At 49.3% G+C, this 26375-nt stretch overlaps 1 protein-coding gene across 1 annotated transcript in view; it reads left to right on the top strand.

Annotated features, from left to right (window-relative positions):
* Positions 1 to 26375, top strand: part of DDX1 (DEAD-box helicase 1) — a 223644-nt gene that overhangs the window by 64852 nt on the left and 132417 nt on the right. The window contains exon 7 of the mRNA XM_030198848.1: positions 14516 to 14599. Within this exon, the coding sequence (XP_030054708.1) occupies positions 14516 to 14599 (84 nt within the window). The remainder of the gene's footprint in view (positions 1 to 14515; positions 14600 to 26375) is intronic.

Raw genomic sequence — 26375 nt, 5'->3', positions numbered from 1 at the left:
GCACTCGCACCCAGCAGTCTCACACTCTCTCTCTGTCACACACACGCACTCGCACCCAGCAGTCTCACACTCTCTCTCTGTCACACACACACACACTCGCACCCAGCAGTCTCACACTCTCTCTCTGTCACACACACACACACTCGCACCCAGCAGTCTCACACTCTCTCTCTGTCACAAACACACACTCGCACCCAGCAGTCTCACACTCTCTCTCTGTCACAAACACACACTCGCACCCAGCAGTCTCACACTCTCTCTCTGTCACAAACACACACTCGCACCCAGCAGTCTCACACTCTCTCTCTGTCACACACACGCACTCGCACCCAGCAGTCTCACACTCTCTCTCTGTCACACACACGCACTCGCACCCAGCAGTCTCACACTCTCTCTCTGTCACACACACGCACTCGCACCCAGCAGTCTCACACTCTCTCTCTGTCACACACACACACTCGCACCCAGCAGTCTCACACTCTCTCTCTGTCACACACACGCACTCGCACCCAGCAGTCTCACACTCTCTCTCTGTCACACACACGCACTCGCACCCAGCAGTCTCACACTCTCTCTCTGTCACACACACGCACTCGCACCCAGCAGTCTCACACTCTCTCTCTGTCACACACACGCACTCGCACCCAGCAGTCTCACACTCTCTCTCTGTCACACACACGCACTCGCACCCAGCAGTCTCACACTCTCTCTCTGTCACACACACGCACTCGCACCCAGCAGTCTCACACTCTCTCTCTGTCACACACACGCACTCGCACCCAGCAGTCTCACACTCTCTCTCTGTCACACACACACGCACTCGCACCCAGCAGTCTCACACTCTCTCTCTGTCACACACACACGCACTCGCACCCAGCAGTCTCACACTCTCTCTCTGTCACACACAAACGCACTCGCACCCAGCAGTCTCACACTCTCTCTCTGTCACACACAAACGCACTCGCACCCAGCAGTCTCACACTCTCTCTCTGTCACACACAAACGCACTCGCACCCAGCAGTCTCACACTCTCTCTCTGTCACACACACACGCACTCGCACCCAGCAGTCTCACACTCTCTCTCTGTCACACACACACACACTCGCACCCAGCAGTCTCACACTCTCTCTCTGTCACACACACACACACTCGCACCCAGCAGTCTCACACTCTCTCTCTGTCACACACACACACACTCGCACCCAGCAGTCTCACACTCTCTCTCTGTCACACACACACACACTCGCACCCAGCAGTCTCACACTCTCTCTCTGTCACACACACACACACTCGCACCCAGCAGTCTCACACTCTCTCTCTGTCACACACACACACACTCGCACCCAGCAGTCTCACACTCTCTCTCTGTCACACACACACACACTCGCACCCAGCAGTCTCACACTCTCTCTCTGTCACACACACACACACTCGCACCCAGCAGTCTCACACTCTCTGTGTCACACACACACACACTCGCACCCAGCAGTCTCACACTCTCTGTGTCACAAACACACACGCACTCGCACCCAGCAGTCTCACACTCTCTGTGTCACAAACACACACGCACTCGCACCCAGCAGTCTCACACTCTCTCTCTGTCACACACACGCACTCGCACTCTCTCAAACGTACACACTCCGAGGAAAACCTAGCTAGCGCCCATTTCATTTGTGTCAGAAACGGGCCTGTTTTACTGGTTTTTTTTTTTAATAATTTGACTTTTTATGCCCTCTTGGCCATTGGGGTGTTCCTGCACGTGGTAAAGGTCTGTTTGATTTTGGGTAAATGGGCTTCAGGGAAGATGAACAGCTACCACAGGAGAAATCACCTGCTAGCTTTAAATTACTTATGTTGTAATCCTGTTACTGTAGGCACAGAATGGGAAAAAGTTTAATGCTTGGAGAAGTTCTTTCAGCGTTTTAGCTTTTAAGTGCCATAAAGGTTTCTAATATGAGTGAATTAATGGAAACGTGTAATGAACTATAAAATTCCAGTCTTGTAGCGTCTTCAGCACAAATTTTTAAGCTATAATTAAGATGTAATAAGTTCTTAACTACGTTTTAACACTTTGGAGGTAATTGTATAACTTGGTGCCTCTAGTTAGGTGCTCCAATTCTATAACGACATATATGTGCCAAGATGCCATTATAAAATAGTGTAAACTTTATTGGTGTGTCTTCATTTAGGCAAGATCATTTACACCAGGTCAATGACAGGTATAAATGGGAGCACTTAAGTGTGCCAAACAAAGCGTACAAATCATAGTATTGTACAAGTTATGGGCATATGTTGGAGACACTGCCATGCCTTTCTCACGCTTTGCCTACATGAGCATCTCCATTGCAGTTACATGCTAAGTCACTTGCACTTATAGAATAGTGTATAGTTCAATTACGTGCACAAGTGCTAATTTTCTTGGCACTTAGCACTCAAGGCATGTGTAACTGCAGGCATACATTTTAGAATTGCTGTTTTGTATGTCAACGCAGATTAGCTATTCTAATAGTGGAGGACATGGTAGAAGGCAAAATAGAGGAATGCACTTAGAGAGGTCTGGATGATGACATAAAATGGCAACAGTCTGGAAACATAGGTTTCCATATCATCATGCTGATCAATCCATAGACTGGTGGGTTGTGTCCATCTACCAGCAGGTGGAGATAGAGAGCAATCCTTTTGCCTCCCTATATGTGGTCATGTGCTGCCGGAAACTCCTCAGTATGTTCTCTATCTCAGCAGGTGGTGGTCACACACAGCAGCAGCTCTGGCTAGGCCTCCAAGCCTAATTTTTAGGTTTTGTTGAGTGCCTGGGGTTGAGGGCTCTTCTTGAGCAAGTGCAAACCTGGTGGCGCCAGGTCCCTCCTTTTCTCCCCCCTCCCGCTGGCTCCGTTAACAAAAAAAAAAAAAAAATTTTTGGACGTCCTTAAGGGCGTTTATTTCGACGTTTATTTAAACGTTTATTGCAGCTACTCACTGGGACACCAGGTCGTTACAGCTCGGAGCGAGAAGCAGGTAATTTTTACCTTTTTATAGCGGGCAGGGGGTTCCCCGATTGATCTCCATGTGGCCTATGGCGTCGGAGGGCAAGGGCGCGAAGAATCGCTCCCCGGACCGCGTGTGCGCTTTTAGCGGGGATGCGGGGGTTTTAAAGTCTGATTCGCCCTTGGTGGGTGTCAGTTTGGAGGCCGGTCAGTGTTCCGGGTCTTCCTCCGGCGCGGCGGTTTTTCCCGCCATAAATGCCCATCCCCCGCTGCTCGCCTCCGCCATCTTGGCCGGCCACTCTGCTCGGACGGCTTCTTCTTGGGCCGCCCATGAGCTGGGAGACGTTCATGCCATGGCCGCCCTTGATTTGGGCGACGGCAAAAAAGCGGCTAAAGTTAAGCGCCGTTCCATATCATCAAGCTGATCAATCCATAGACTGGTGGGTTGTGTCCATCTACCAGCAGGTGGAGATAGAGAGCAAACTTTTGCCTCCCTATATGTGGTCATGTGCTGCCGGAAACTCCTCAGTATGTTCTCTATCTCAGCAGGTGGTGGTCACACACAGCAGCAGCTCTGGCTAGGCCTCCAAGCCTAATTTTTAGGTTTTGTTGAGTGCCTGGGGTTGAGGGCTCTTTTGAGCAAGTGCAAACCTGGTGGTGCCAGGTCCCTCCTTTTCTCCCCCCCTCCCGCTGGCTCCGTTAAAAAAAAAAAAAATTTTTTTTGAACGTCTTTAAAGGCGTTTATTTCGACGTTTATTTAAACGTTTATTGCAGCTACTCACTGGGACACCAGGTCGTTACAGCTCGGAGCGGCAAGCAGGTAATTTTTACCTTTTTATAGCGGGCAGGGGGTTCCCCGATTCTTCTCCTCGTGGCATATGGCGTCGGAGGGCGAGGGCGCAAAGGGTCGCTCCCCGGATCGCTTGAGCGCTTCTAGAGGGGATGCGGGGGTCTTAAAGCCTGATTCGCCCTTGTTGGGTGACAGTTTCGTGACCGATGAATGTCCCGGTCCTTCCTCCGGCGTGGCGGTTTTTCCCGCCATAAATGCCCATCCCCCGCTCCTCGCCTCCGCCATCTTGGCCGGCCACGCGGCTTGGACGGCTTCTTCGTGGGCCGCCCTTGAGGTTGGAGACATTAATGCCATGAATGCCCTTAATTTGGGCGACGGCACAAAAGTGGCTAAAGTTAAATGCCGTTCTTCCCGCGCGGCTCCTTCGCGGAGTGTCGCGCCGGACGCCATTTTGGATGCGCAGCATGTCTCTCCCCCGCTCTTGCGAGCGCCGGTTGAGGGTGCGTCTAGGGCTGTTGGCCAGGCTGCGGAAGTGCACAGTCTGGGGGGTTTCTCCCCCGAGTTTGTTTTGCTGCTGCATCAGGCCTTCCTCATGCAAAACGCTGCCCCTGCTCCCTCGTCTGGTAAAGAGGTTGAGGTTCCCAGAGGTAAACGCCCTCGGGTTGATTCCCAGGCCTTGGAGGACTTTGTCTCCTCCGATGTAGATGAGGGCAGCGTGTCTGAGGTCTCCCAACGGTCCTTTGCGGATTCCTTGGAGGAGACGGATCCCCGCTTGGATGGAGCAGATGACCCCTCTGCAGCGCGGCTTTTTAGCCCAGAGGATTTGCCCAACCTGTTGATACAGGCCATGGACACTTTGAAGATTTCCTCTCCGGAGGACGTCTCTCCCTCAGCCCCTGTTGGCTCTGCCATTATGCTGGGGACGAAGCGCCCGCCTAGAACCTTCCACGTGCATGATGCCATGCACACCTTAATTTCGGCTCAATGGGATGTCCCGGAAGCAAGCCTTAAAGTGGCTAGGGCTATGTCCCGCCTCTATCCTTTGGCTGTGAGTGAACGTGAGGCCTATCTGTGGCCTACCGTGGATTCTTTAGTCACTGCGGTGACTAAGAAAACGGCGTTGCCGGTGGAAGGTGGCACGGCCCTAAAGGACGCCCAAGACAGAAGATTGGAGGCGGCCTTAAGGTCGTCCTTTGAGGCGGCTGCTTTAAGTTTGCAGGCCTCAGTTTGCGGCTCCTATGTGGCCAGGGCGTGCCTGACTATGGTGCAGCGGGCTTCCCCCTCGGATCATTCCTTGAGGGCTGATTGGCCGGCCCTGGAATCGGGCTTAGCCTATTTGGCAGACTTGCTGTATGATGTCTTGAGGGCCTCAGCGAAAGGCATGGCTCAGACAATCTCTGCGCGGCGGTGGCTTTGGCTGAAACATTGGTCTGCTGACCACGCCTCTAAATCCCGCCTGGCTAGATTGCCTTTTAAAGGCAAGCTGCTCTTTGGGGTCGAGCTGGACAAAATCGTGACCGATCTCGGCACGTCTAAGGGCAAGAAATTACCAGAGGTCAGAGCTCGGGCTAGTACTCGTCCCGGTACCTCCAGAGGACGGTTGCAGGAAGCCCGTCGGTACCGCCCGGGCAAGTCGGGTTCCTCTGCCCCCTCTTCCTTCAAGAGGAATTTCTCCCCCAAGCAGCATTCCTTTCGCAGAGACCGCCGTCCCGGAGGTGCTTCCTCCGGTCCTCCCCCAGGGTCTCGTACCCAATGACGGGGCCTTGGTCCACGCCCCAGTGCAGATTGGAGGACGGCTGTCCTCGTTTCTGGGCGAGTGGACCACAATAACTTCAGACGCGTGGGTGCTGGAAGTCATCAGAGACGGCTACAAGCTAGAGTTCTGCCGACCCTTAAAAGACGGGTTTGTACTCTCTCCCTGCAAGTCTCCGGTCAAAGCTGTGGCAGTGCAGCAGACCTTGGACAATCTGATCCGCCTGGGCGCGGTCGTTCCGGTGCCAGAAAGTCAGCTTGGCAAGGGACGTTACTCCATTTACTTTGTGGTACCAAAGAAAGGAGGTTCTGTCCGGCCTATCCTCGACCTCAAAGGGGTCAATCGGGCCTTGAAAGTGCGGCACTTTCGCATGGAGACTCTCCGCTCTGTTATAGCGGCAGTGAAGGCAGGAGAGTTCTTGGCTTCCTTGGACATCAAGGAAGCGTACCTGCATATTCCCATCTGGCCTTCTCATCAACGCTTTCTGCGTTTTGCAGTCCTGGGCCGACACTTCCAGTTCAGAGCCCTCCCATTCGGGTTGGCTACTGCTCCGCGGACCTTTTCCAAAGTAATGGTGGTCATCGCGGCCTTCCTACGAAAGGAAGGGGTACAAGTCCATCCTTATCTGGACGACTGGTTGATCCGAGCCCCCTCTTATGCAGAGTGCGGCAAAGCTGTGGACCGGGTAGTTGCTCTTTTGAGCTCCCTGGGATGGATCATCAACTGGGAGAAGAGCCAGCTGCGCCCGACTCAGTCCCTGGAGTACCTGGGAGTTCGATTCGACACCCAAGTGGGCAGAGTGTTCCTGCCAGACAATCGGATTGTCAAACTTCAGGCTCAGGTGGACCAGTTCCTAGTAGCCTCTCCTCTTCGGGCTTGGGACTATGTGCAGCTGTTGGGCTCTATGACGGCCACGATGGAAGTAGTGCCCTGGGCCAGGGCTCATATGAGACCACTTCAACACTCTTTGCTGCAGCACTGGACTCCGATGTCGGAGGATTATGCTGTGCGCCTTCCCTTGGACCCAGCAGTGCGCAAGGCGCTGAGCTGGTGGATGCAGACAGACAAGTTGTCTGCGGGAATGCCTCTGGTGACCCCAGAGTGGATTGTCGTCACGACGGACGCCTCTTTGTCGGGCTGGGGAGCCCACTGCTTGGGAAGGACAGCGCAGGGGCTCTGGTCTCCTGCAGAGGCAAAGTGGTCTATCAACCTCCTGGAACTCAGAGCCATTCGGTTGGCGCTTTTGGAGTTCATCCCGGTACTGGTGTTGAAGCCTGTACGGGTCCTGTCGGACAATGCCACGGCTGTGGCCTATGTCAACCGCCAGGGAGGTACCAAGAGCGCCCCTCTAGCCAAGGAGGCTATGAATCTTTGCCAGTGGGCGGAAGCGAACCTGGAGCAGCTTTCAGCGGCCCACATTGCCGGAGTCATGAATGTCAAGGCGGACTTTCTCAGTCGCCATACCTTGGAGCCCGGAGAGTGGCAGCTATCTGCTCAGGCGTTCTTGGACATCACGAAGCGCTGGGGCCAGCCGAGCCTAGATCTGATGGCATCATCGGCCAATTGCCAAGTGCCGCGCTTTTTCAGCAGAGGACGGGACCCTCGATCCCTGGGAGTAGATGCTCTTCTCCAACAGTGGCCGACACAAGAGCTTCTCTATGTGTTCCCGCCCTGGCCCATGTTGGGCAGGGTGCTAGACCGGGTGGCAAAGCATCCCGGCAGGGTAATCCTGGTGGGTCCGGATTGGCCCAGACGTCCCTGGTATGCGGACTTGATCAGGCTCTCAGTCGACGATCCTCTGCGGCTGCCAGTGGAGCAGGGCCTGTTACATCAGGGTCCCGTGGTGATGGAGGATCCCTCCCCCTTTGGTCTTACGGCCTGGCTATTGAGCGGCTGCGTCTGAGGAAGAAGGGCTTCTCAGACAAGGTCATCGCCACTATGCTGAGAGCGAGGAAGCGCTCTACTTCTACTGCTTACGCCAGGGTTTGGCGTATCTTTGCAGCGTGGTGTGAAGCAGGCTCACTTTCTCCCTTCACTGCTCCAATTTCTTCAGTGTTGGCGTTCCTGCAAGAAGGTCTGGAGAAAGGCCTGTCGCTCAGTTCCCTTAAAGTCCAGGTAGCGGCTCTGGCTTGCTTCAGGGGCCGCCTGAAGGGTGCTTCCCTGGCTTCGTAGCCAGATGTGGTGCGCTTTCTCAAGGGAGTTAATCACCTGCGCCCTCCTCTGCACTCAGTGGTGCCTGCGTGGAATCTCAACCTGGTGCTAAGAGCATTGCAGAAGCCGCCTTTTGAACCCTTGTCGAGGGCATCTCTGAAAGACCTGACGTTGAAAGCAGTCTTTTTGGTGGCTATCACTTCAGCCAGAAGAGTTTCCGAGCTCCAGGCGCTCTCTTGTCGAGAGCCTTTTCTGCAGTTCACTGAGGCAGGAGTGACTATTTGCACAGTGCCTTCCTTCCTACCCAAGATTGTTTCTCGCTTCCATGTGAATCAGCAGCTCTGTCTCCCTTCCTTTCGTAGGGAGGACTACCCAGAGGAGTACTCTGCTCTTAAATATCTGGATGTGAGACGAGTCATCATCAGATACTTGGAAGTGACCAATGATTTCCGGACATCGGATCATCTGTTTGTCCTGTTTGCAGGTCCTCGTAAGGGTCTGCAGGCTGCTAAGCCTACAGTGGCAAGATGGGTCAAGGAAGCCATTGCAGCGGCTTATGTGGCCGCGGGGAAGGTGCCGCCTATCCAGCTGAAGGCTCACTCCACGAGAGCTCAGGCGGCCTCGATGGCAGAGGCCGGTTCCGTCTCCTTGGAAGAGATATGCAAGGCGGCAACTTGGGCTTCGGCTCATACATTCTCCAAGCATTACCGTTTGACTGTGGCTGCACGGGCGGAGGCCCGGTTTGGAGCTTCAGTGTTGAGGTCAGGGATTTCACTGTCCCGCCCTGGGTGAGTACTGCTTCGGTACATCCCACCAGTCTATGGATTGATCAGCTTGATGATATGGAAGGTAAAATTATGTATCATACCTGATAATTTTCTTTCCATTAATCATAGCTGATCAATCCATAGCCCCTCCCAGATATCTGTACTGTTTTTATTCTGGTTGCATTTCAGGTTCAAGTTTAGTCTTCAGTTACTTCAGTAAGACTTCGTGTTCAAGTTTTTTCACTTGGATTCTTCAAGAGTTGAGACGAGTTTGTGTTACAGTGAGCTGCTGCATTCCTCTCCCCTCCGTTTTACGGGGCTGGATTGAGACTTAAAATTCTGCCGGCACTCCCTCCCGCTTCGTGCGGTTGTAGGGCAGCTTTGTACCCCTCCCGCTTCGGCGGTGTTAGGGTCAGTCAGCTCCTCCCGTGGTTGCGGTTGCAGGATAAGCCAGATCCCCCCGCATCGGCGGGTGTGGTGTCCCTCCCCCGCTCCGCGGGGATGAGCTGGACGGATTCCCCTCCCCCACTTGTGTGGGGATGAGCTGGGTTAATTCCCCTCCCCCGTTTCGGCGGTGGTGAGCTGGGCAGAGTGTCCCTTCGTGGGTGTAATTCTCTATAAGTGCTGAGTCCTGCGGATGGAGCTTTGATATCGACATACTGAGGAGTTTCCGGCAGCACATGACCACATATAGGGAGGCAAAAGTTTGCTCTCTATCTCCACCTGCTGGTAGATGGACACAACCCACCAGTCTATGGATTGATCAGCTATGATTAATGGAAAGAAAATTATCAGGTATGATACATAATTTTACCTTCTTCCCGCGCGGCTCCTTCGCGGAGTGTCGCGCCGGACGCCATCTTGGATGCGCAGCATGTTGCTCCCCCACTCTTGCGAGCGCCGGTTGAGGGTGCGTCTAGGGCTGTGGCCCAGGCTGCTGAAATTCACAGTCTGGGGGGTTTCTCCCCCGAGTTTATTTTGCTGCTGCATCAGGCCTTCCTTATGCAAAACGCTGCCCCTTCTCCCTTGTCCGATAACAGGGTTGAGGCCCCCGGAAGTTAACGCCCTCGGGTGGATTCCCAGGCCTTAGAGGACGCTGTTTCCTCTGATGTAGATGAGGGCAGCGTATCTGAGTTCTCCCAACGGTCCTTTGGGGATTCCTTGGAGGAGACGGATTCCCGCTCGGATGGAGCAGATGACCCCTCTGCAGCGCGGATCTTTCGCTCAGAGGATTTGCCCAACCTGTTACTGCAGGCCATGAGCATTTTGAAGATTTCCTCGCCAGAGGACGTCTCTCCCTCAGCCCCTGTTGGCTCTGCCATTATGCTGGGGACGAAGCGCCCGCCTAGAACCTTCCACGTGCATGCTGCCATGCACACCTTAATTTCGGCTCAATGGGATGTCCCGGAAGCGAGCCTCAAAGTGGCTAGGGCTATGTCCCGCCTCTATCCTTTGCCTGAAAGTGAACGTGAGGCCTTTCTTTGGCCTACCGTGGATTCTTTAATCACTGCGGTGACTAAGAAAACGGCGTTGCCGGTGGAAGGTGGCACGGCACTAAAGGACGCCCAAGACAGAAGATTGGAAGCGGCTTTAAGATCGTCCTTCGAGGCGGCTGCCTTAAGTTTGCAGGCCTCAGTTTGCGGCTCCTATGTGGCCAGGGCGTGCCTGACGATGGTGCAGCGGGCTTCCCCCTCGGATCCTTCCTTGAGGGCTGACTGGCCGGCCCTGGAATCGGGCTTGGCTTATTTGGCAGACTTACTGTATGATGTCTTGAGAGCCTCGGCTAAAGGCATGGCTCAGACAGTCTCTGCGCGGCGCTGGCTTTGGCTGAAACATTGGTCTGCGGACCACGCCTCTAAGTCCCGCCTGGCTAAGTTGCCTTTTAAAGGCAAGCTGCTCTTTGGGGTTGAGCTGGACAAAATTGTGACCGATCTCGGCACGTCTAAGGGCAAGAGGTTACCAGAGGTCAGGGCTCGGGCCAGTGCTCGCCCCGGTATCTCCAGAGGACGGTTTCAGGAAGCCCGTCGGTACTGCCCGGGCAAGTCGGGCTCCTCTGCCCCCTCTTCCTTCAAAAGGAACTTCTCCCCCAAGCAGCATTCCTTTCGCAGAGACCGCCGTCCCGGAGGTGCACCCTCTGGTCCTCCCCCAGGGTCTCGTACCCAATGACGGGGTCCTGGTCCATGGCCCAGTGCAGATTGGAGGACGCCTGTCCTCGTTTCTGGGTGAGTGGACCAGAGTAACTTCAGACGCTTGGGTGCTGGAAGTCATCAGAGACGGCTACAAGTTAGAGTTCTGCCGACCCTTAAGAGACGGGTTTGTACTCTCTCCCTGCAAGTCTCCGGTCAAAGCTGTGGCAGTGCAGCAGACCTTGGACAACCTGATACGCCTGGGTGCGGTCGTTCCGGTGCCAGAAATTCAGCTTGGCAAGGGACGTTACTCCATTTACTTTGTGGTACCAAAGAAAGGAGGTTCTGTCTGGCCTATCCTCGACCTCAAAGGGGTCAATCGGGCCTTGAAAGTGCGGCACTTTCGCATGGAGACTCTCCGCTCTGTTATAGCGGCAGTGAAGGCAGGAGAGTTCTTGGCTTCCTTGGACATCAAGGAAGCGTACCTGCATATTCCCATCTGGCCTCCTCATCAACGCTTTCTGCGTTTTGCAGTCCTGGGCCGACACTTCCAGTTCAGAGCCCTCCCTTTCGGGTTGGCTACTGCTCCGCGGACCTTCTCCAAAGGTAATGGTGGTCATCGCGGCCTTCCTGCGAAAGGAAGGAGTACAAGTCCATCCTTATCTGGACGACTGGTTGATCCGAGCCCCCTCTTATGCAGAGTGCGGCAAAGCTGTGGACCGGGTGGTTGCTCTTTTGAGCCCCCTGGGGTGGATCATCAACTGGGAGAAGAGCCAGCTGCGCCCGACTCAGTCCCTGGAGTATCTGGGAGTTCGATTCGACACCCAAGTGGGCAGAGTGTTCCTGTCAGACAATCGGATTGTCAAACTTCAGGCTCAGGTGGACCAGTTCCTAGTAGCCTCTCCTCTTCAGGCTTGGGACTATGTGCAGCTGTTGGGCTCTATGACGGCCACTATGGAAGTGGTGCCCTGGGCCAGGGCTCATATGAGACCACTACAACTCTCTCTGCTGCAGCGCTGGACTCCGATGTCGGAGGATTATGCTGTGCGCCTTCCCTTGGACCCAGCAGTGCGCAAGGCGCTGAGCTGGTGGATGCAGACAGACAAGTTGTCTGCAGGAATGCCTCTGGTGACCCCGGAGTGGATTGTCGTCACGACGGACGCCTCTTTGTCGGGCTGGGGAGCCCACTGCTTGGGAAGGACAGCGCAGGGGCTCTGGTCTCCTGCAGAGGCAAAGTGGTCTATCAACCTCCTGGAACTCAGAGCCATTCGGTTGGTGCTTTTGGAGTTCATCCCGGTACTGGCGTTGAAGCCAGTACGGGTCCTGTCGGACAATGCCACGGCTGTGGCCTATGTCAACCGCCAGGGAGGTACCAAGAGCGCCCCTCTAGCCAAGGAGGCCATGAATCTATGCCAGTGGGCGGAAGCGAACCTGGAACAGCTGTCAGCGGCCCACATTGCCGGAGTCATGAATGTCAAGGCGGACTTTCTCAGTCGCCATACCTTGGAGCCCGGAGAGTGGCAGCTATCTGCTCAGGCGTTCTTGGACATCACGAAGCGCTGGGGCCAGCCGAGCCTAGATCTGATGGCGTCATCGGCCAATTGCCAAGTGCCGCGCTTTTTCAGCAGAGGACGGGACCCTCGATCCCTGGGAATAGATGCTCTTCTCCAACAGTGGCCGACACAAGAGCTTCTCTGTGTTCCCGCCCTGGCCCATGTTGGGCAGGGTGCTAGACCGGGTGGCAAAGCATCCGGGCCGGATAATCCTGGTGGGTCCGGACTGGCCCAGACGTCCCTGGTATGCGGACTTGATCAGGCTCTCAGTCGACGATCCTCTGCGGCTGCCAGTGGAGCAGGGCCTGTTACATCAGGGTCCCGTGGTGATGGAGGATCCCTCCCCCTTTGGTCTTACGGCCTGGCTATTGAGCGGCAGCGTCTGAGAAAGAAGGGCTTCTCAGACAAGGTCATGGCCACTATGCTGAGAGCGAGGAAGCGCTCTACTTCTACTGCTTACGCCAGGGTTTGGCGTACCTTTGCAGCGTGGTGTGAAGCAGGCTCACTTTCTCCCTTCACTGCTCCAATTTCTTTAGTGTTGGCGTTCCTGCAAGAAGGTCTGGAGAAAGGACTGTCGCTCAGTTCCCTTAAAGTCCAGGTAGCGGCTCTGGCTTGCTTCAGGGGCCGCCTGAAGGGTGCTTCCCTGGCTTCGCAGCCAGATGTGGTGCGCTTTCTCAAGGGAGTTAATCACCTGCGCCCTCCTCTGCACTCAGTGGTGCCTGCGTGGAATCTCAACCTGGTGCTAAGAGCCTTGCAGAAGCCGCCTTTTGAACCCTTGTCTAGGGCATCTCTGAAAGACCTGACGTTGAAAGCAGTCTTTTTGGTGGCTATCACTTCAGCCAGAAGAGTTTCCGAGCTCCAGGCACTCTCATGTCGAGAGCCTTTTCTGCAGTTCACTGAGGCAGGAGTGACTATTCGCACAGTGCCTTCCTTCCTGCCCAAGATTGTTTCTCGCTTCCATGTGAATCAGCAGCTCTGTCTCCCTTCCTTTCGTAGGGAGGACTACCCAGAGGAATACTCTGCTCTCAAATATCTGGATGTGAGACGAGTCATCATCAGATACTTGGAAGTGACCAATGATTTCCGGAAATCGGATCATCTGTTTGTCCTGTTTGCAGGTCCTCGTAAGGGTCTGCAGGCTGCTAAGCCTACAGTGGCAAGATGGGTCAAGGAAGTCATTGCAGCAGCTTATGTGGCCGCGGGGAAGGTGCCGCCTATCCAGCTGAAGGCTCACTCCACTAGAGCTCAGGCGGCCTCGATGGCAGAGGCCGGGTCCGTCTCCTTGGAAGAGATTTGCAAGGCGGCAACTTGGGCATCGGCCCATACCTTCTCCAGGCATTACCGCTTGGCTGTGGCTGCTCAGGCGGAGGCCCGGTTTGGAGCTTCAGTGTTGAGGTCAGGGATTTCAATGTCCCGCCCTGGGTGAGTACTGCTTCGGTACATCCCATCAGTCTATGGATTGATCAGCATGATGATATGGAAGGTAAAATTATGTATCATACCTGATAATTTTCTTTCCATTAATCATAGCTGATCAATCCATAGCCCCTCCCAGATATCTGTATTGTTTATATTCTGGTTGCATTTCAGGTTCAAGTTTAGTCTTCAGTTCCTGTTCAGGAGGACTTCGTGTTCAAGTTTTTCAATGGATTCTTCAAGAGTTGAGACGAATTTGTGTTACAGTGAGCTGCTGCATTCCTCTCCCCTCCGTTTTACGGGGCTGGATTGAGACATAAATTCTGCCGGCGCTCCCTCCCGCTTCGTGCGGCAGTAGGGCAGCTTTGTACCCCTCCCACTTCGGCGGTGTTAGGGTCAGTCAGCTCCTCCCGCGGTTGCGGTTGCAGGATAAGCCAGATCCCCCGCATCGGCGGGTGTGGTGTCCCTCCCCCGCTCTGCGGGGATGAGCTGGACGGATTCCCCTCCCCCAGTTGTGTGGGGATGAGCTGGGTTAATTCCCCTCCCCCGTTTCGGCGGTGGTGAGCTGGGCAGAGTGTCCCTTTGTGGGTGTAATTCTCTAAGTGCTGAGTCCTGCGGATGGAGCTTGGATATCGACATACTGAGGAGTTTCCGGCAGCACATGACCACATATAGGGAGGCAAAAGGATTGCTCTCTATCTCCACCTGCTGGTAGATGGATACAACCCACCAGTCTTTGGATTGATCAGCTATGATTAATGGAAAGAAAATTATCAGGTATGATACATAATTTTACCATACTAAAGTTGAGCATAAAATTGGCACAGCATAAGTACCAGCTTTCACACCAAAGGTGGCCCTTCATGATAGTGGTAACTGAAAATATGAATGAGCTGTTTTGTGCTTAAACAGAAGTAAATCTCAAGTATGACTAACAAGACCTGAGTGTATTTTATTTATTTATTTTCTTCCCAGCAATTGATTCCGATGGCCTTTCTTGCCAAAGCAGAGAAGTTAAGGAGTGGCATGGATGTAGATCAACTAGAGGAGTGAATAAAGGTAAAATTCATCAATGTTTGCTGTAAAACAATTTTGAAGGTACAACAAATCATTCTGATAACTTCCCCTCTAATTATATTTGATAAGTTAGTAGCGTGGGCTACTGTTAAAAACTGATTATTTTACTAATGACTTGTTCTGTTTTTAGCACATATCTCTCTTTTATGCAGTGAGGACCTAGTTACTAATAACTCATCTTATCGGTAGCCCACTTTGATAACTTCCTTCCTTAGTGTCACATGTCTCTAGTTAATTTTAGAACAGCTGTTGGTTAATCATTAACCATAATTACCCAGGTAATTTTAGCTAGCCAGCAATGAATATTACCACTGAACAGTTAACTTGAACCACATTCTGCCTCAGCGCTGCTTGCTTTTTATTTTTTGGGATATATTTTATGGAAGCAATAATTAGTCCAGAAAGAATTTAGCTGAGTGGGGGGGGGGGGGGGGGGGGAGAAGTTTGGTTAGGCAAAGCTTTTAAATATCAGCCTCTTAACGTGATGCATACAAGTATTGTTATTTCTTATTATATGGTTATGTTCAGAATAGTTATGCCAGTAGAAAATATGCTGATAGATGGTCATTGAAGATTGTTAAAATTGAACATAGGGCAGTGACGGTATGAGGTTACAGCTTGTATGGGATAATTTTTTCACCTGGATTATAATGAAAAGGTGAAGCTGAATTGGAAGAATGCACAATTGCTCTCCATTTCCAGGTTGTTGGTAGTGGTGGGAGAGAGAACATAGTAACATAGTAGATGACGGCAGAAAAAGACCTGCATGGTCCATCCAGTCTGCCCAACAAGATAAACTCATATGTGCTACTTCTTGTGTATACCTTACCTTGATTTGTACCTGTCCTTTTCAGGGCACAGACCGTGTAAGTCTGCCCCGCCTCCCACCACCAGCTCTGGCACTGACCGTATAAGTCTGCCCAGCACTATCCCCGCCTCCCGCCACCGGCTGTGCCACCCAATCTCGGCTAAGCTCCTTAGGATCTATTCCTTCTGAACAGGATTCCTTTATGTTTATCCCACGCGTGCTTGAATTCTGTTACCGTTTTCATTTCCACCACCTCCCGCGGGAGGGCATTCCAAGCATCTACTACTCTCTCAGTGAAAAAATACTTCCTGACATTTTTCTTGAGTCTGCCCCCCTTCAATCTCATTTCATGTCCTCTCGGTCTACATTTTGCTCCTAAACAAATAATTGTCTTTGTTAAGAAATTACAGAAGAAAAAAATCTCATCCAAAGAACAAGCTTGGTAATTTATCACTATCACTTTTGAGGAGAAAAAGGATCTCAGGATTAAACCCTACTTAGTATCCCTCTAGATCTGCCAAGCTCATGGGTTTATGCACTCCTACCAGCAGATGAAAACTGAGAACTACTGGCTTCAAAATGACTCTATAAGAACTCTGTGCAGCCCACACCTACCCAGTGGTTCTCCGTCTCCAGCAGATGGTAAACATGGGTAAACCTGTGCAGCCCAGTCTGGTAGAAATAGGTCAGTCTTCCATGGGGTCTTAAGATTTGGTGTTATCTAAAGAGTTGGGCAAACATAGTGTGGAGAAGACAAGGGTCGGTATGACCCACGTAAGACCTTGGGATGGTTACACCTGGTGTTGCATATCTTTCCACCCTTTCCAGCTTTGTTGGTTGAGCGAGTGTGTGCCTCAGCATCTCTTTCCAGACCGAGGAGGGAGAAAACTTGGTGCCTGGTTGAGACAGACTGGCGGAAAAAGACAGACACCCCCTCCCAGATCGGGGAAATCAGCTTGGTTGACTTTCTGACAATCAACTCTTTCTGAGTGCTGGTGAGCATGCTGGAAGCAAGAAGGAGGGGGGAGATATCTGCAAGGACAGGACGTGCACTGCTAGTTTGGCTGTCTGAGGTCTCACATGGCAGAGAAATTGAGGTGCTGAGGGTCTTTTGGCTACCACTGAGTCGATGTGGCTGGCGGTAGATGTAAAGTTGTATGCTCCGCAGCTGTGATGGTAGTTGTGGTATAGGGAGCAGAGAACAGCATGGTCCCAGATGGTATTGGGCATGGAGGGGATCATTGTGTGACTGAGGTGGTGGTTCTGATTTAGGCAGGAACCTCTACCATCTTGGAATCTGTAGGAATATATACTGCCCATACCTGTTTGTGAGCATAAGGCCTGCATTAGCCTAACTGAGGCCTATGAATCAAATTCTTGATTGCAACATAACCATCCTGTCATGGATTCCTTTGTGCACTGCACCTGGGACACTAACATCATCCAATTATATATTTTTTTTTCTGAGAAAGAACAGTTTTTGCAGTTTTAACCCCCTGTGATATGTTGTGTGTGTGTGTGGGGGGGGGGGGGGGGGGAGGGGTTCAAGGAGATACAGATCTGAGGTAATGCTCGTTAGCCATCTTGTACCAATCTGATGGTAACCATCTGGCTAGCTTAGTCCTCATTAGCCAAGGCCTTACCTCATCTACTCTCCACATACCCACTTGGTGCAAGCCAGATGTTGTGGGCCCAGCTCATCCAGTCGTAGAACTGTTCTTTGTGTAGTACGATGTCCTCTATGTCATGGACTGTTGCTGAGAGCTTGTGGACACATAGGAAGCAAAGGGGAGAGAGTGTGAGCAAAGGAAGAGTGCAGATGTAAGACCATAGAGAGACACTTGATGTGGATCTTCGCTGTGGATCTTCTGGGCTGATGCTTTTCTCTAATGGGTGTTATTTTATCATCCAAATTCATTTGAGTGCCTAAGCACTCGGGGCTCATAAATGAACCTGACCTACGAGAATGTGCTGTACTTAGTAAGAACCAGTACCAGTTGTCATCTTGGTTACATCTAAGATTAGTTTCAGGGAAAGTTTGTGGTCATTCCAACTTCATTGCTGAAATAGTTTCCACCAGGAACACAGACCAGACACTGTTCAGCAGAGGCATCCTATCTACATGATCTTGTGCAGTCAGCTACATCTGATCCAGGAGCCAGCTATGAAACATCAGCTTGAAGTCCAAGAGGTAGTCAAGGATTCTTCCACGTGCATCTCCTAATTTGGGTGAGGCCAGTGTTTTCCTTCCTATGGTCTAGGGGGTTAGAAAGCATTGCTAAGTTCCAAGTGTGATTCAGGACCTTTGGCATGTGGTTCCTTAGGTTATCACTGTTTTGTTGGGAAATACTAGCTGTGTATTAGGAATAATTATTATTCGTACTGATATCACTTCCTCGCTGTTCGGACAACTACTGAGAAGTTTTGCTGCTAAGTTTTATAATTGCTTTGTTGTATATAAACTTCAGTAGTTGTCCGAACAGCGAGGAAGTGATAGCAGTACGACTAATAATTATATATATAGATATAGATATAGATATATTGTTATCCACCTGGGAACAACAGTAATACCCCACTTGCAGCTCTAGTACTACCTACCTTTGGAATGGGAGAGAAGATTGCGAAGTACTGAAAATTTCAGTAGTTAGCTCCAAGCCTGGTGTCACCAAGAAGGATTTAGGTACATAGGAGGATGGGGAAATACATGGAAAAACAAAAGACTATATTGTAATGATGGTCTGCATCTCACTGTGGCAGGAAAAAAATCCTTGGGGAGAAATTTAGACAATATATTTCTAGGCATTTAAACTAAAAGGCGGGGGTGGCATATGGAGGCAGGTCACTTCAAGTGCTCACCCTCAGCTAAAGACAAGATGTGACAGTAGAAAAGAAAGCAATGTAAACAACAATCTTAGCAAAATTTCTTCTTACCAACACAGCAGGAAGTGAGACTAAACAAAAAACTGAACAGAAGATAAAAATGCCACTGAAATGTAGATGGAAAGCAATGACCACAAATGTTTGCAGTCTAAGCAATAAAGTTCATGACCTGCAAGCTCTGATGTTAGAGGCAGACTTAGACGTTGTTGCAATCACGCAGACATGGCTCAATGTCAGGAAATATTTTTTCACAGATAGAGTGGTGGATACTTGGAATGCCCTCCCGCGGAAGGTGGTAGAGATGAAATAGTAAAGGAATTCAAAAATGTGTGGGATAAACATAAAGGAATCCTGTTCAGAAGGAATGGATCCTCAGAAACGTAGCAGAGATTGGATGGCAACAACAATGGTTGGGAGGCGGGGCTAGGGCTAGGTAGACTTCTACGGTCTGTGCCCTGAAATGGCAGATATAAATCAAGGTCAGGTATAATGTAAAGTAGTACATATGAGTTTATCTTGTTGGGCAGACTGGATGGACCATACAGGTCTTTCTCTGCCATCATCTACTATGTTACTATCACCAAAATATATACTTTCCAGAATGTGGTCCTTGCCTGACCTTTATGCCAGTGTTACAAAGAAGCTGATGAATACGTAAGTGCAAATCATCCTCTAGACAAGCGAGTTAGCCTATAACCAATAATTAGGGTAATTATGTGTTCTAAATGTGCCTAAACTGGGAAGCTGTGTCAGAAACTCTACCATGTCTGGACCCAATAGTGTCTCTGTTCCCAGTAAAGGGAAAAGGAAAGGGCATGGGACTTGATATACTGCCTTTCCGTGGTTACAATCAAAACAGTTACATATTATATACAAGTACTTATTTTGTACCTTGGGCAGTGGAGGGTTAAGTGACTTGCCTAGAGTTACAAGGAGCTGCATCGGGAATCGAACTTGGTTCCCAAGCCATTTCACTAACCATTAGGCTACTGGGGATGGTGATATGGGGGAAGATTCCGTGGAGGGGTTGGCTTCCCCGAGAATGTATTCTTTTGGTTTATCAGGCGTTATTCCTTAAACATTCCAGGGATCAACTGTTATTGGAGCAGGAAAGACTCTGAGAAGGACCTTGGCTCTAAAGTTCTAGAGGCTGGATTGTTCTAAGGAGTTGGCATAAGACAGTTCAGGGAGTTCTTTGGAGGATTTGGACCTGCTGAATGCTTTAGGGGCTAGGGAGAAGCCCTGGGGGGTGGGGGGAGATGCCCCCAGGAGAAGACCCTTCTATTTTGTAGATCTTTTAAAGAGATGAGCTTTAGGATCTGATCTCCCAGGTAGTAGTGGGTCTTAAGCTGTCTGCAAGAGCACAGCAAGCATACACAGATCCCCTGATTTTAGGGGATTCAGTGGCCCCCTAAGTCTTCATGCATCTAACCATCCAGGAGATTATTTCAGTAGAATGGGAAATCCCAGATTTGGGGTTTAAAGTCAGTAAGTCAGTCTATGGGGAGACAGTATCCTCTACCGATAGAGGACATGGAAAACTTGAACTGTCTAAAGTGGATGCTGTGGTACCAGCGGTGACCAAGAAGACTACTGTTCTAGTAGAAGGCAGTGCTTCTTTGAAGAATCCTCAGGACCTCTGCTGAAGAAGGCTTTGATGTTTTGGCCCTGGCTCTTCATATTGCAGTCTGTAGGGGCTATCTAGCTAGAGTGTACTTCCTCTGGATGGAACACGTGCTGGATTCTCTGAGAGAGTCCCCTAGTGTGGTTATCAGGGAGGTGAGCAAAGCAAGAGATGGACTCATCTTTCCTGGCAGACTCTTTGATTGACCTCATTAGAACCTTGGCAGTGGGGTTGGCACTAGTGGTCACTGCCCATAGATCTTTGTGATTGTGCAGCTGGTCGGCCGATGTGGCCTCATAGGTGAAGTTGAGTAAGCTTCTTTTCCAGGGTACGTTCTCTAGGGAGGATCTGGACAAGCTGGTTAGGAGAATCTAAGGTCCTGGGCCTGCTAGAGGATCAAGTAATATGTGTTGAATGAGGTTTGATGATTAAAGGATGTTTTTGGGAGGCCCAGCGCGATCATCCAGGAAGATCCAGTGGCACTCAAGAGGGGCCAGTCCTTTCAAGGAAGTCACAGAGGTGTCTGTGACAGCGGAGCAGTCATCCCAGGACAGACCAGAAGAGCTCAATGAAGGTGAGGGGGCTGGCAGGTATCAGTGGGAGGAAAGCTAAGGAACTTTTGTTGGAATGTGTTCTGATCTGGTTTTACAGCCTGCTTTACTGACACAGACTACACAGTAATTACTGTGGATTCTTTTGGATTTGTATTAGGTAAATGAGACTTTTATTAGAGATTCTAAAATACACAGTGATTAAAATCTATACAATGATTAAGCTATATACACAATGATTAGCTATATAACTGAAAAACAATACCTATAAACAGTGATTACATCACTGGTCCCTACATCTAATCAATGCTAGGAGTTTCTAGACCAGGCAAAGAAGCAATAATACACTATACATACATCATCACTGGTCCTTAATCTCTAAATCCAGGCTTTTTACATCAGCTGAGAAGCCCCTTTTTTTTTAGCGAAGGCGGAGTATCTTGACCAGGAGTCTGGTTCTATGCGATATGTTCACCCATAGATGAGCTTCCAGCTTCACTGTAAAAGGCCCCCTTTTTTTTATTAGGCATAGAACTCATGTTCAGAGCTAAGGAAAATTACAGAATGCTTGAGAATTTCTGTTTTGGTAAACAAACCATACTGTGGGAATGTGGTCACATGTTTCTCAGTCCAGGTGGCCAATCTGAACTCAAAACAGGCTCCACCTCTCCCTTCACGTACCAAATTAATTAGAGCTGTATCTTATCTTCTACATTCCAACTTATTTTCACACAATCAAAGTTAAATCACATCACTCATACCTTTACTCACAGAAAGATATATACCATACGCCTTCATGCCTTTTTATCGCCCTCTAAGCTCCCATTGTTTCCTTCCAAAGTTGCAATGTCTATGTTTCATTATTACATTCCTTAACGACACCTCAATTGTTTCGCATAACTCTGCAGAATGTAATCCATAACTATCTGTAACAAATTGTATTTCCAACATTCAACTCGTATTATAAGCCACACTGAACCCGCAAAAAGGTGGGAAAATGTGGGATACAAATGCAATAAATAAATTAAAATAAATAAATAATCATTTTTAAACAGAATTACTTCTAATCAAAAATACAGACCCTGAGTGCAATGTTGGTCAAGGCAAAGTTGAAAAACAATCTTTAAAATTCACTTCCACTACAGAATGTAAGGACAAAGGCGGGTAAACTTCTAAGAAAGACACTGATCAACTGTTTTATCACTTTAATTGTAGGTTTAACTTGAATTCATATTGAGTATGATTGTTGGGCAGACTGGATGGACTTCAGGTTTTTATCTGCCATCATTTACTATGTTACTGTATGTTATTATGAAGGTGGGGCCAGATTACATAGGACCAGTGGGTTATGGAGATAAGGTGTATGCCTCCTTGAGTTCCCCTGTCGGTCCTGTCTGAAGGTGGCAGCAGTCAAGGAAGACTGTACCTTCTAATGTTAAGTAGTAGTAGTAGTAGTAGTAGTGCAACCCCAAGTGGTAGTACCCATACTGCAGGAAGGGTGTGGTGCAGGGAGATACTCAGTCTACTTCATAGTTCCCAAAAAGGAGGGAGCTTTTCCGCCTTTCCTAGATCTCCAGCGTCGGCAGGGCCCTAAGGATCCTCAAGTTCCACACAGAAATCTTGCAGTTAGTAGTTGTGGCAATCTGGACTTAACGGAGACATATTTGTATATTCTAGTATGAAGGACGACAAAGTATCTTGATTTTGCTATTTTAGAGCAGCATTTCCAATTTTGGGTTTGTTTGTGTTAGCAATGACTCCAAGAATTTTCTCCAAGAAATTTTTCCAAGGTGACGTTGGTAGTTGCAGCCCTGCACAAGGAGAGTATTTTGGTTTACCCTTATCTGGACATAGGTTAATTCAAGCAAAATATTTTCAAGGAAGTACTTTGGCTACATCTCAGATGGTCCAGTTCTTGGGTATCCAATCCTGGCAAGAGGCAACTAAGGCCCTTGCAAGTGGTAGAATACCTGGGAGTTTGCCTCAGCACTGGTCAGAAGAAGGATTTCATGATGGAAGAGAGGGCACAGAACCTGTGTTTTCAAGTCTCTACCATCTCCTCAGAAGACATTTGCAGGTGTTGGGCTCCATTGCAGTGATACTGGAGGTGTTCTCCTGTGCCAGAGCACCCATGTATCCCATTCACAGAGCCTTCCTGTCTCAGTGGGCCTTGCAACTACAAGAGTTGAAGGCGTGGCTCCCTCTGCATTGGGAAGCAAGGAGGAGTCTAGTCTGGTAGCTGCGAGAGATGAATTTGGAGAAGGGGAAAGGGGTTGGGATTTGATGTACTGCCTTTCTGTGGTTACAATCAAAGTGGTTTATATACAGGTACTTATTTTGTAGCTGGGGCAGTGGAGGGTTAATTGACTTGCTCAGAGCCACAAAGAGCTGCAGTGGAATAGAACCCGGTTCCCCACTCTAATGCGGTGAATAGCACCAAAGTGGATTGTGTTAACCCAAAGGCCTGCCTAAAAGGGCTGGGAGGGTGGGGGTAATGGGCGCATTGACTGGGGCAAGTGGTGCAAGGGCTGTGGTCACAGGAAGAAAAGATGTGGTCAACAAACCATCTGGATACCAGGGCAATCAGTTTGATACTGCAGATCTTCTAGTCCTTGGTTCAGGGCAAAGCTGTCCAGGGGTCAGTGCCACAGCAGTACCTTATATGAATTGCCACGGAGGTCCAAGGAGTCTTCGGGTGGTGATGGGAAACAGCTCTGTTGATAGACTGGGCAGAAAGCATCTGTTGGACCTCTTGGCAGCTCATGTTGCTGAGAAGAGTGTTCAGGTGGACTTTCTGAAGTTGGCCTGGTCCGACCATTTTCTAATGAAACCTGGAGAGGAAGCCTTTGCAGTGATAGTTCATTGCTAGAGTGGGCTGGTGATGGATCTGATGGCATCATGCCCCAAGGTTTTTAAGTCGTAGAAGGGAGAGCCGTACAGAGGGAATGGATGCATTAGTTCATCCTTGGCTCTCCTATGGTCTTCTGTATGTGCTTTTCGCCATGGTGTTCAGAGTGTCATGCAATGAAGAGGGTCAAAGTACACAGCATAAGCAGTTCAGAAAGAAGTGAAAAGGGCTCTCAAGAATGGAACAAGTGTTCTTTATTAAAGACCCGACATGGACCATGTTTCTGCGTAACTAACGTCTGCCTCGGGTCAGTTCAAGCAACACTAGATGAGTTTTTTCCGCTTGAAGAAGGAAAATAATGCCTGGTTGCAGAACAAAACACTAAGAAAATGGTTAGTGTTGAGTTGCTGTATTTTGAGTAAAATCTAACTGATCTAGTTGTGGGGACAAATCACATAAGAATGAGGAGTATTGCAATTTTTTTTTTTTAGTTGATGAATGTATTGATTATTTTTTGTGTGTGTGTGTTTTATTGATTTATGTGTTTTTGTTACCTGCTTTGGGCAAAGCAGGATGCAAATATAATAACTAAATAAAATAAATAACAAATTTATCTTAGCACTCTGGATTACCTCACAAACGTCTTGCTCACAGTCCTTATTCACAGTCCACATTATAGATACCTTATATCTATACTTATACTGAGAAAAACAAGCACAAAATTCAGATGTTGTTATAAAAAATAGGGAAAGCTGTTTATTAGACAAAATTGGCCGCAATGGCAGATATTTAGAGACAGTAGATTATGCAAAATCACCCAAAAGGATGGTACAGGATGTCAGTACTTGTCAAGGGAACTAAGATAGCACACACTAGCCTAATCCTGAAATCAATAAGATGTCTTACACCCCAAGCACTACCAGGAACAAAGGAGATAGCCGTTCAACCAGACAGATGATCTCAAAAACAGTGGATCCCCAGTAGTCAGGAGCTGATGATGAAACACAACCTGGAACTTGGGCAGCAGGTAGCTCTTCTATCCGGTCAAGAGTAGGCATAGAAGTGATGCCCCAGATAAACGAGCCTTCATCCTGTGGCAGGCTTGGAGCTAGCTGGTGGCAGTTGTTTCGGCCAAATTAGATAACAGCTAGCTGATAACAGCTTCAAGGAAGGGGATCTTATACCCTCTCCTCAGATCTTAGTGTCAGGTTGACAGGAATACTATGTCAGGATGTTCCCCAGTGTTCTGTATGTTCTTGTTCTGTTCCAAGTACAGTAAACAAAAGTAGTTGTTGCAAACAGTTGTTTTACCTTTGTCAGACTGGATGCCTCTGCATTGTCTTAGAGGCTTCTTACAGTATCAAGCCTCTGCATGAGAGTTGACAGTGGCCCAAGTCTGTAAAAGTAAAGTTTACAACGTAGAATAGTGCTTCATGGTAGTTCTTTATGCAGGGTTCTTTCCCTACATAGTTTTGTTTAAACTGACTCCTGAGGCAGGTGTTAGTTATGCTGAAACACAGCCTGTGTCAGGTCTTTAATAAAGCACACTTGTTCCATTTTTGAGAGTCCTGTATACTTTTTGTCTGGACTGTTCAGAGCGTCATAACAGGCCTCTGTAATGGAGGGATTAGAATTCTTGTCAAAATGGGTTGGACGGAGGGTTGGCCCTCTCCTATAAAATGTAAATCCTCAGCCTTAACTTGGTGTTGAGGATTCATTAGAGGTAAGCTGTTGGTTTTTCATTTGAATGTGGTGAATTTTTTTGGAGAGGAGTTAAAGTATTTAGACACCATAGCACCAAGTGTGCCTCTGTGGAATGTGAATCTACTTTTTTCAGTTCTAGTGCATTCTTCCTTTGAGTTCTTAAGGGAGGCTACTTTGAAAGATGTCATGTTGCAGGCACTATTTTTGGCAGCAAATTCCTCAGCGAGAAGAATCTGGGAGTTAAAGGCCTTGTCATAGAGAGAAATCATCTTCTGGTATTTTCTGAAAAAAGGGTGGTTCTTTGGCTGGTTTCCTCTTTGCTCTCAAAGATGGGGTTATCTCTTCATGTTAATCAGTGCATCACTCTTCCAGTGTTGGGAGAGGCAAGATGGAATAAGGAGCAGACCTGCCTAAATAGTTTGGACATCAGAATAGCGCTGCATATATCTTAAGTGGAAATAAAACTTTTCTTGGTCAGATTGCCTCTTGGTTTTGCTTGGGGGCCAGAAAAAGGGAGAAGTGGCCTCTAAAGCTACAATAGCTTGAAGGAACAAGAGGAATTGCTTCAGCATATATTCTTAAGGGGTGTCTTGGTCTTTTCAGTCTTAAAGCTGTGTTAGACCAGGGGACAGGTGGCCTCTTGGGCGGGGTGAAGCGGAGTCTTGTTCCACCAAAGGACATTAGTAAGGTAGCTAGTTGGTTGTTTTTGCATTCCTTTGTGAAGCATTATCATTTGGAGTGGGGAAACTCGGAATTTGCCAACCTACCTGCCCTTTTGTTCTTTCCCTCCCCCCATTCCTTTCTGATATTGTAGTTCCTCCCCACTTCCCCTCTCTCTTTCCCTGTCCGTGTCTCCTCCCTCTTCTTTCTTTTTCTTTAGTCTGTAAGCCACCCCAATGTTGAAATTGTAACACATATATTTGATGTGGGATTAATGGTAGCCCACCCGTAGTTACTGCTGAGGTACTTCCCACATGTTGGACTGGTCTAGATGGATAATAAGAAGGAGAAATTAAATCATACCTGCAAATTTTCTTTACTTTTACTACCTCTAGACTAGTCGGGAACCTGTCTGTGTTAAGGATTGGTGTTGGGCAAGATAAGTTGGGAGGAAGAAGGATGATGTAGTCAGCAGAGATTTGGGAAGCATTTGGAAGGCATGGTTGTTTCTGCTGCTCTGGTTGGGTGAGGTTTTTGTCCATTGCTCTCTGTTCCTTAGGTAACGGGGAAGTGGGATGTTCCCCTTAACAAAAAAAAATTAAGAGAAGGAGAATGGTAGTATTGAGCAGATACATTTAGCTTTGGTAATGCAATAATGGTGGGGCTGTGAGCTGCACAGGGTT

Source organism: Microcaecilia unicolor, chromosome 3 (assembly GCF_901765095.1).
Source record: "Microcaecilia unicolor chromosome 3, aMicUni1.1, whole genome shotgun sequence".
NCBI lineage: Eukaryota > Metazoa > Chordata > Amphibia > Gymnophiona > Siphonopidae > Microcaecilia > Microcaecilia unicolor.
Note: the sequence above shows the minus strand (reverse complement) of the source record. Positions and strands in the feature narration are given on the sequence as shown.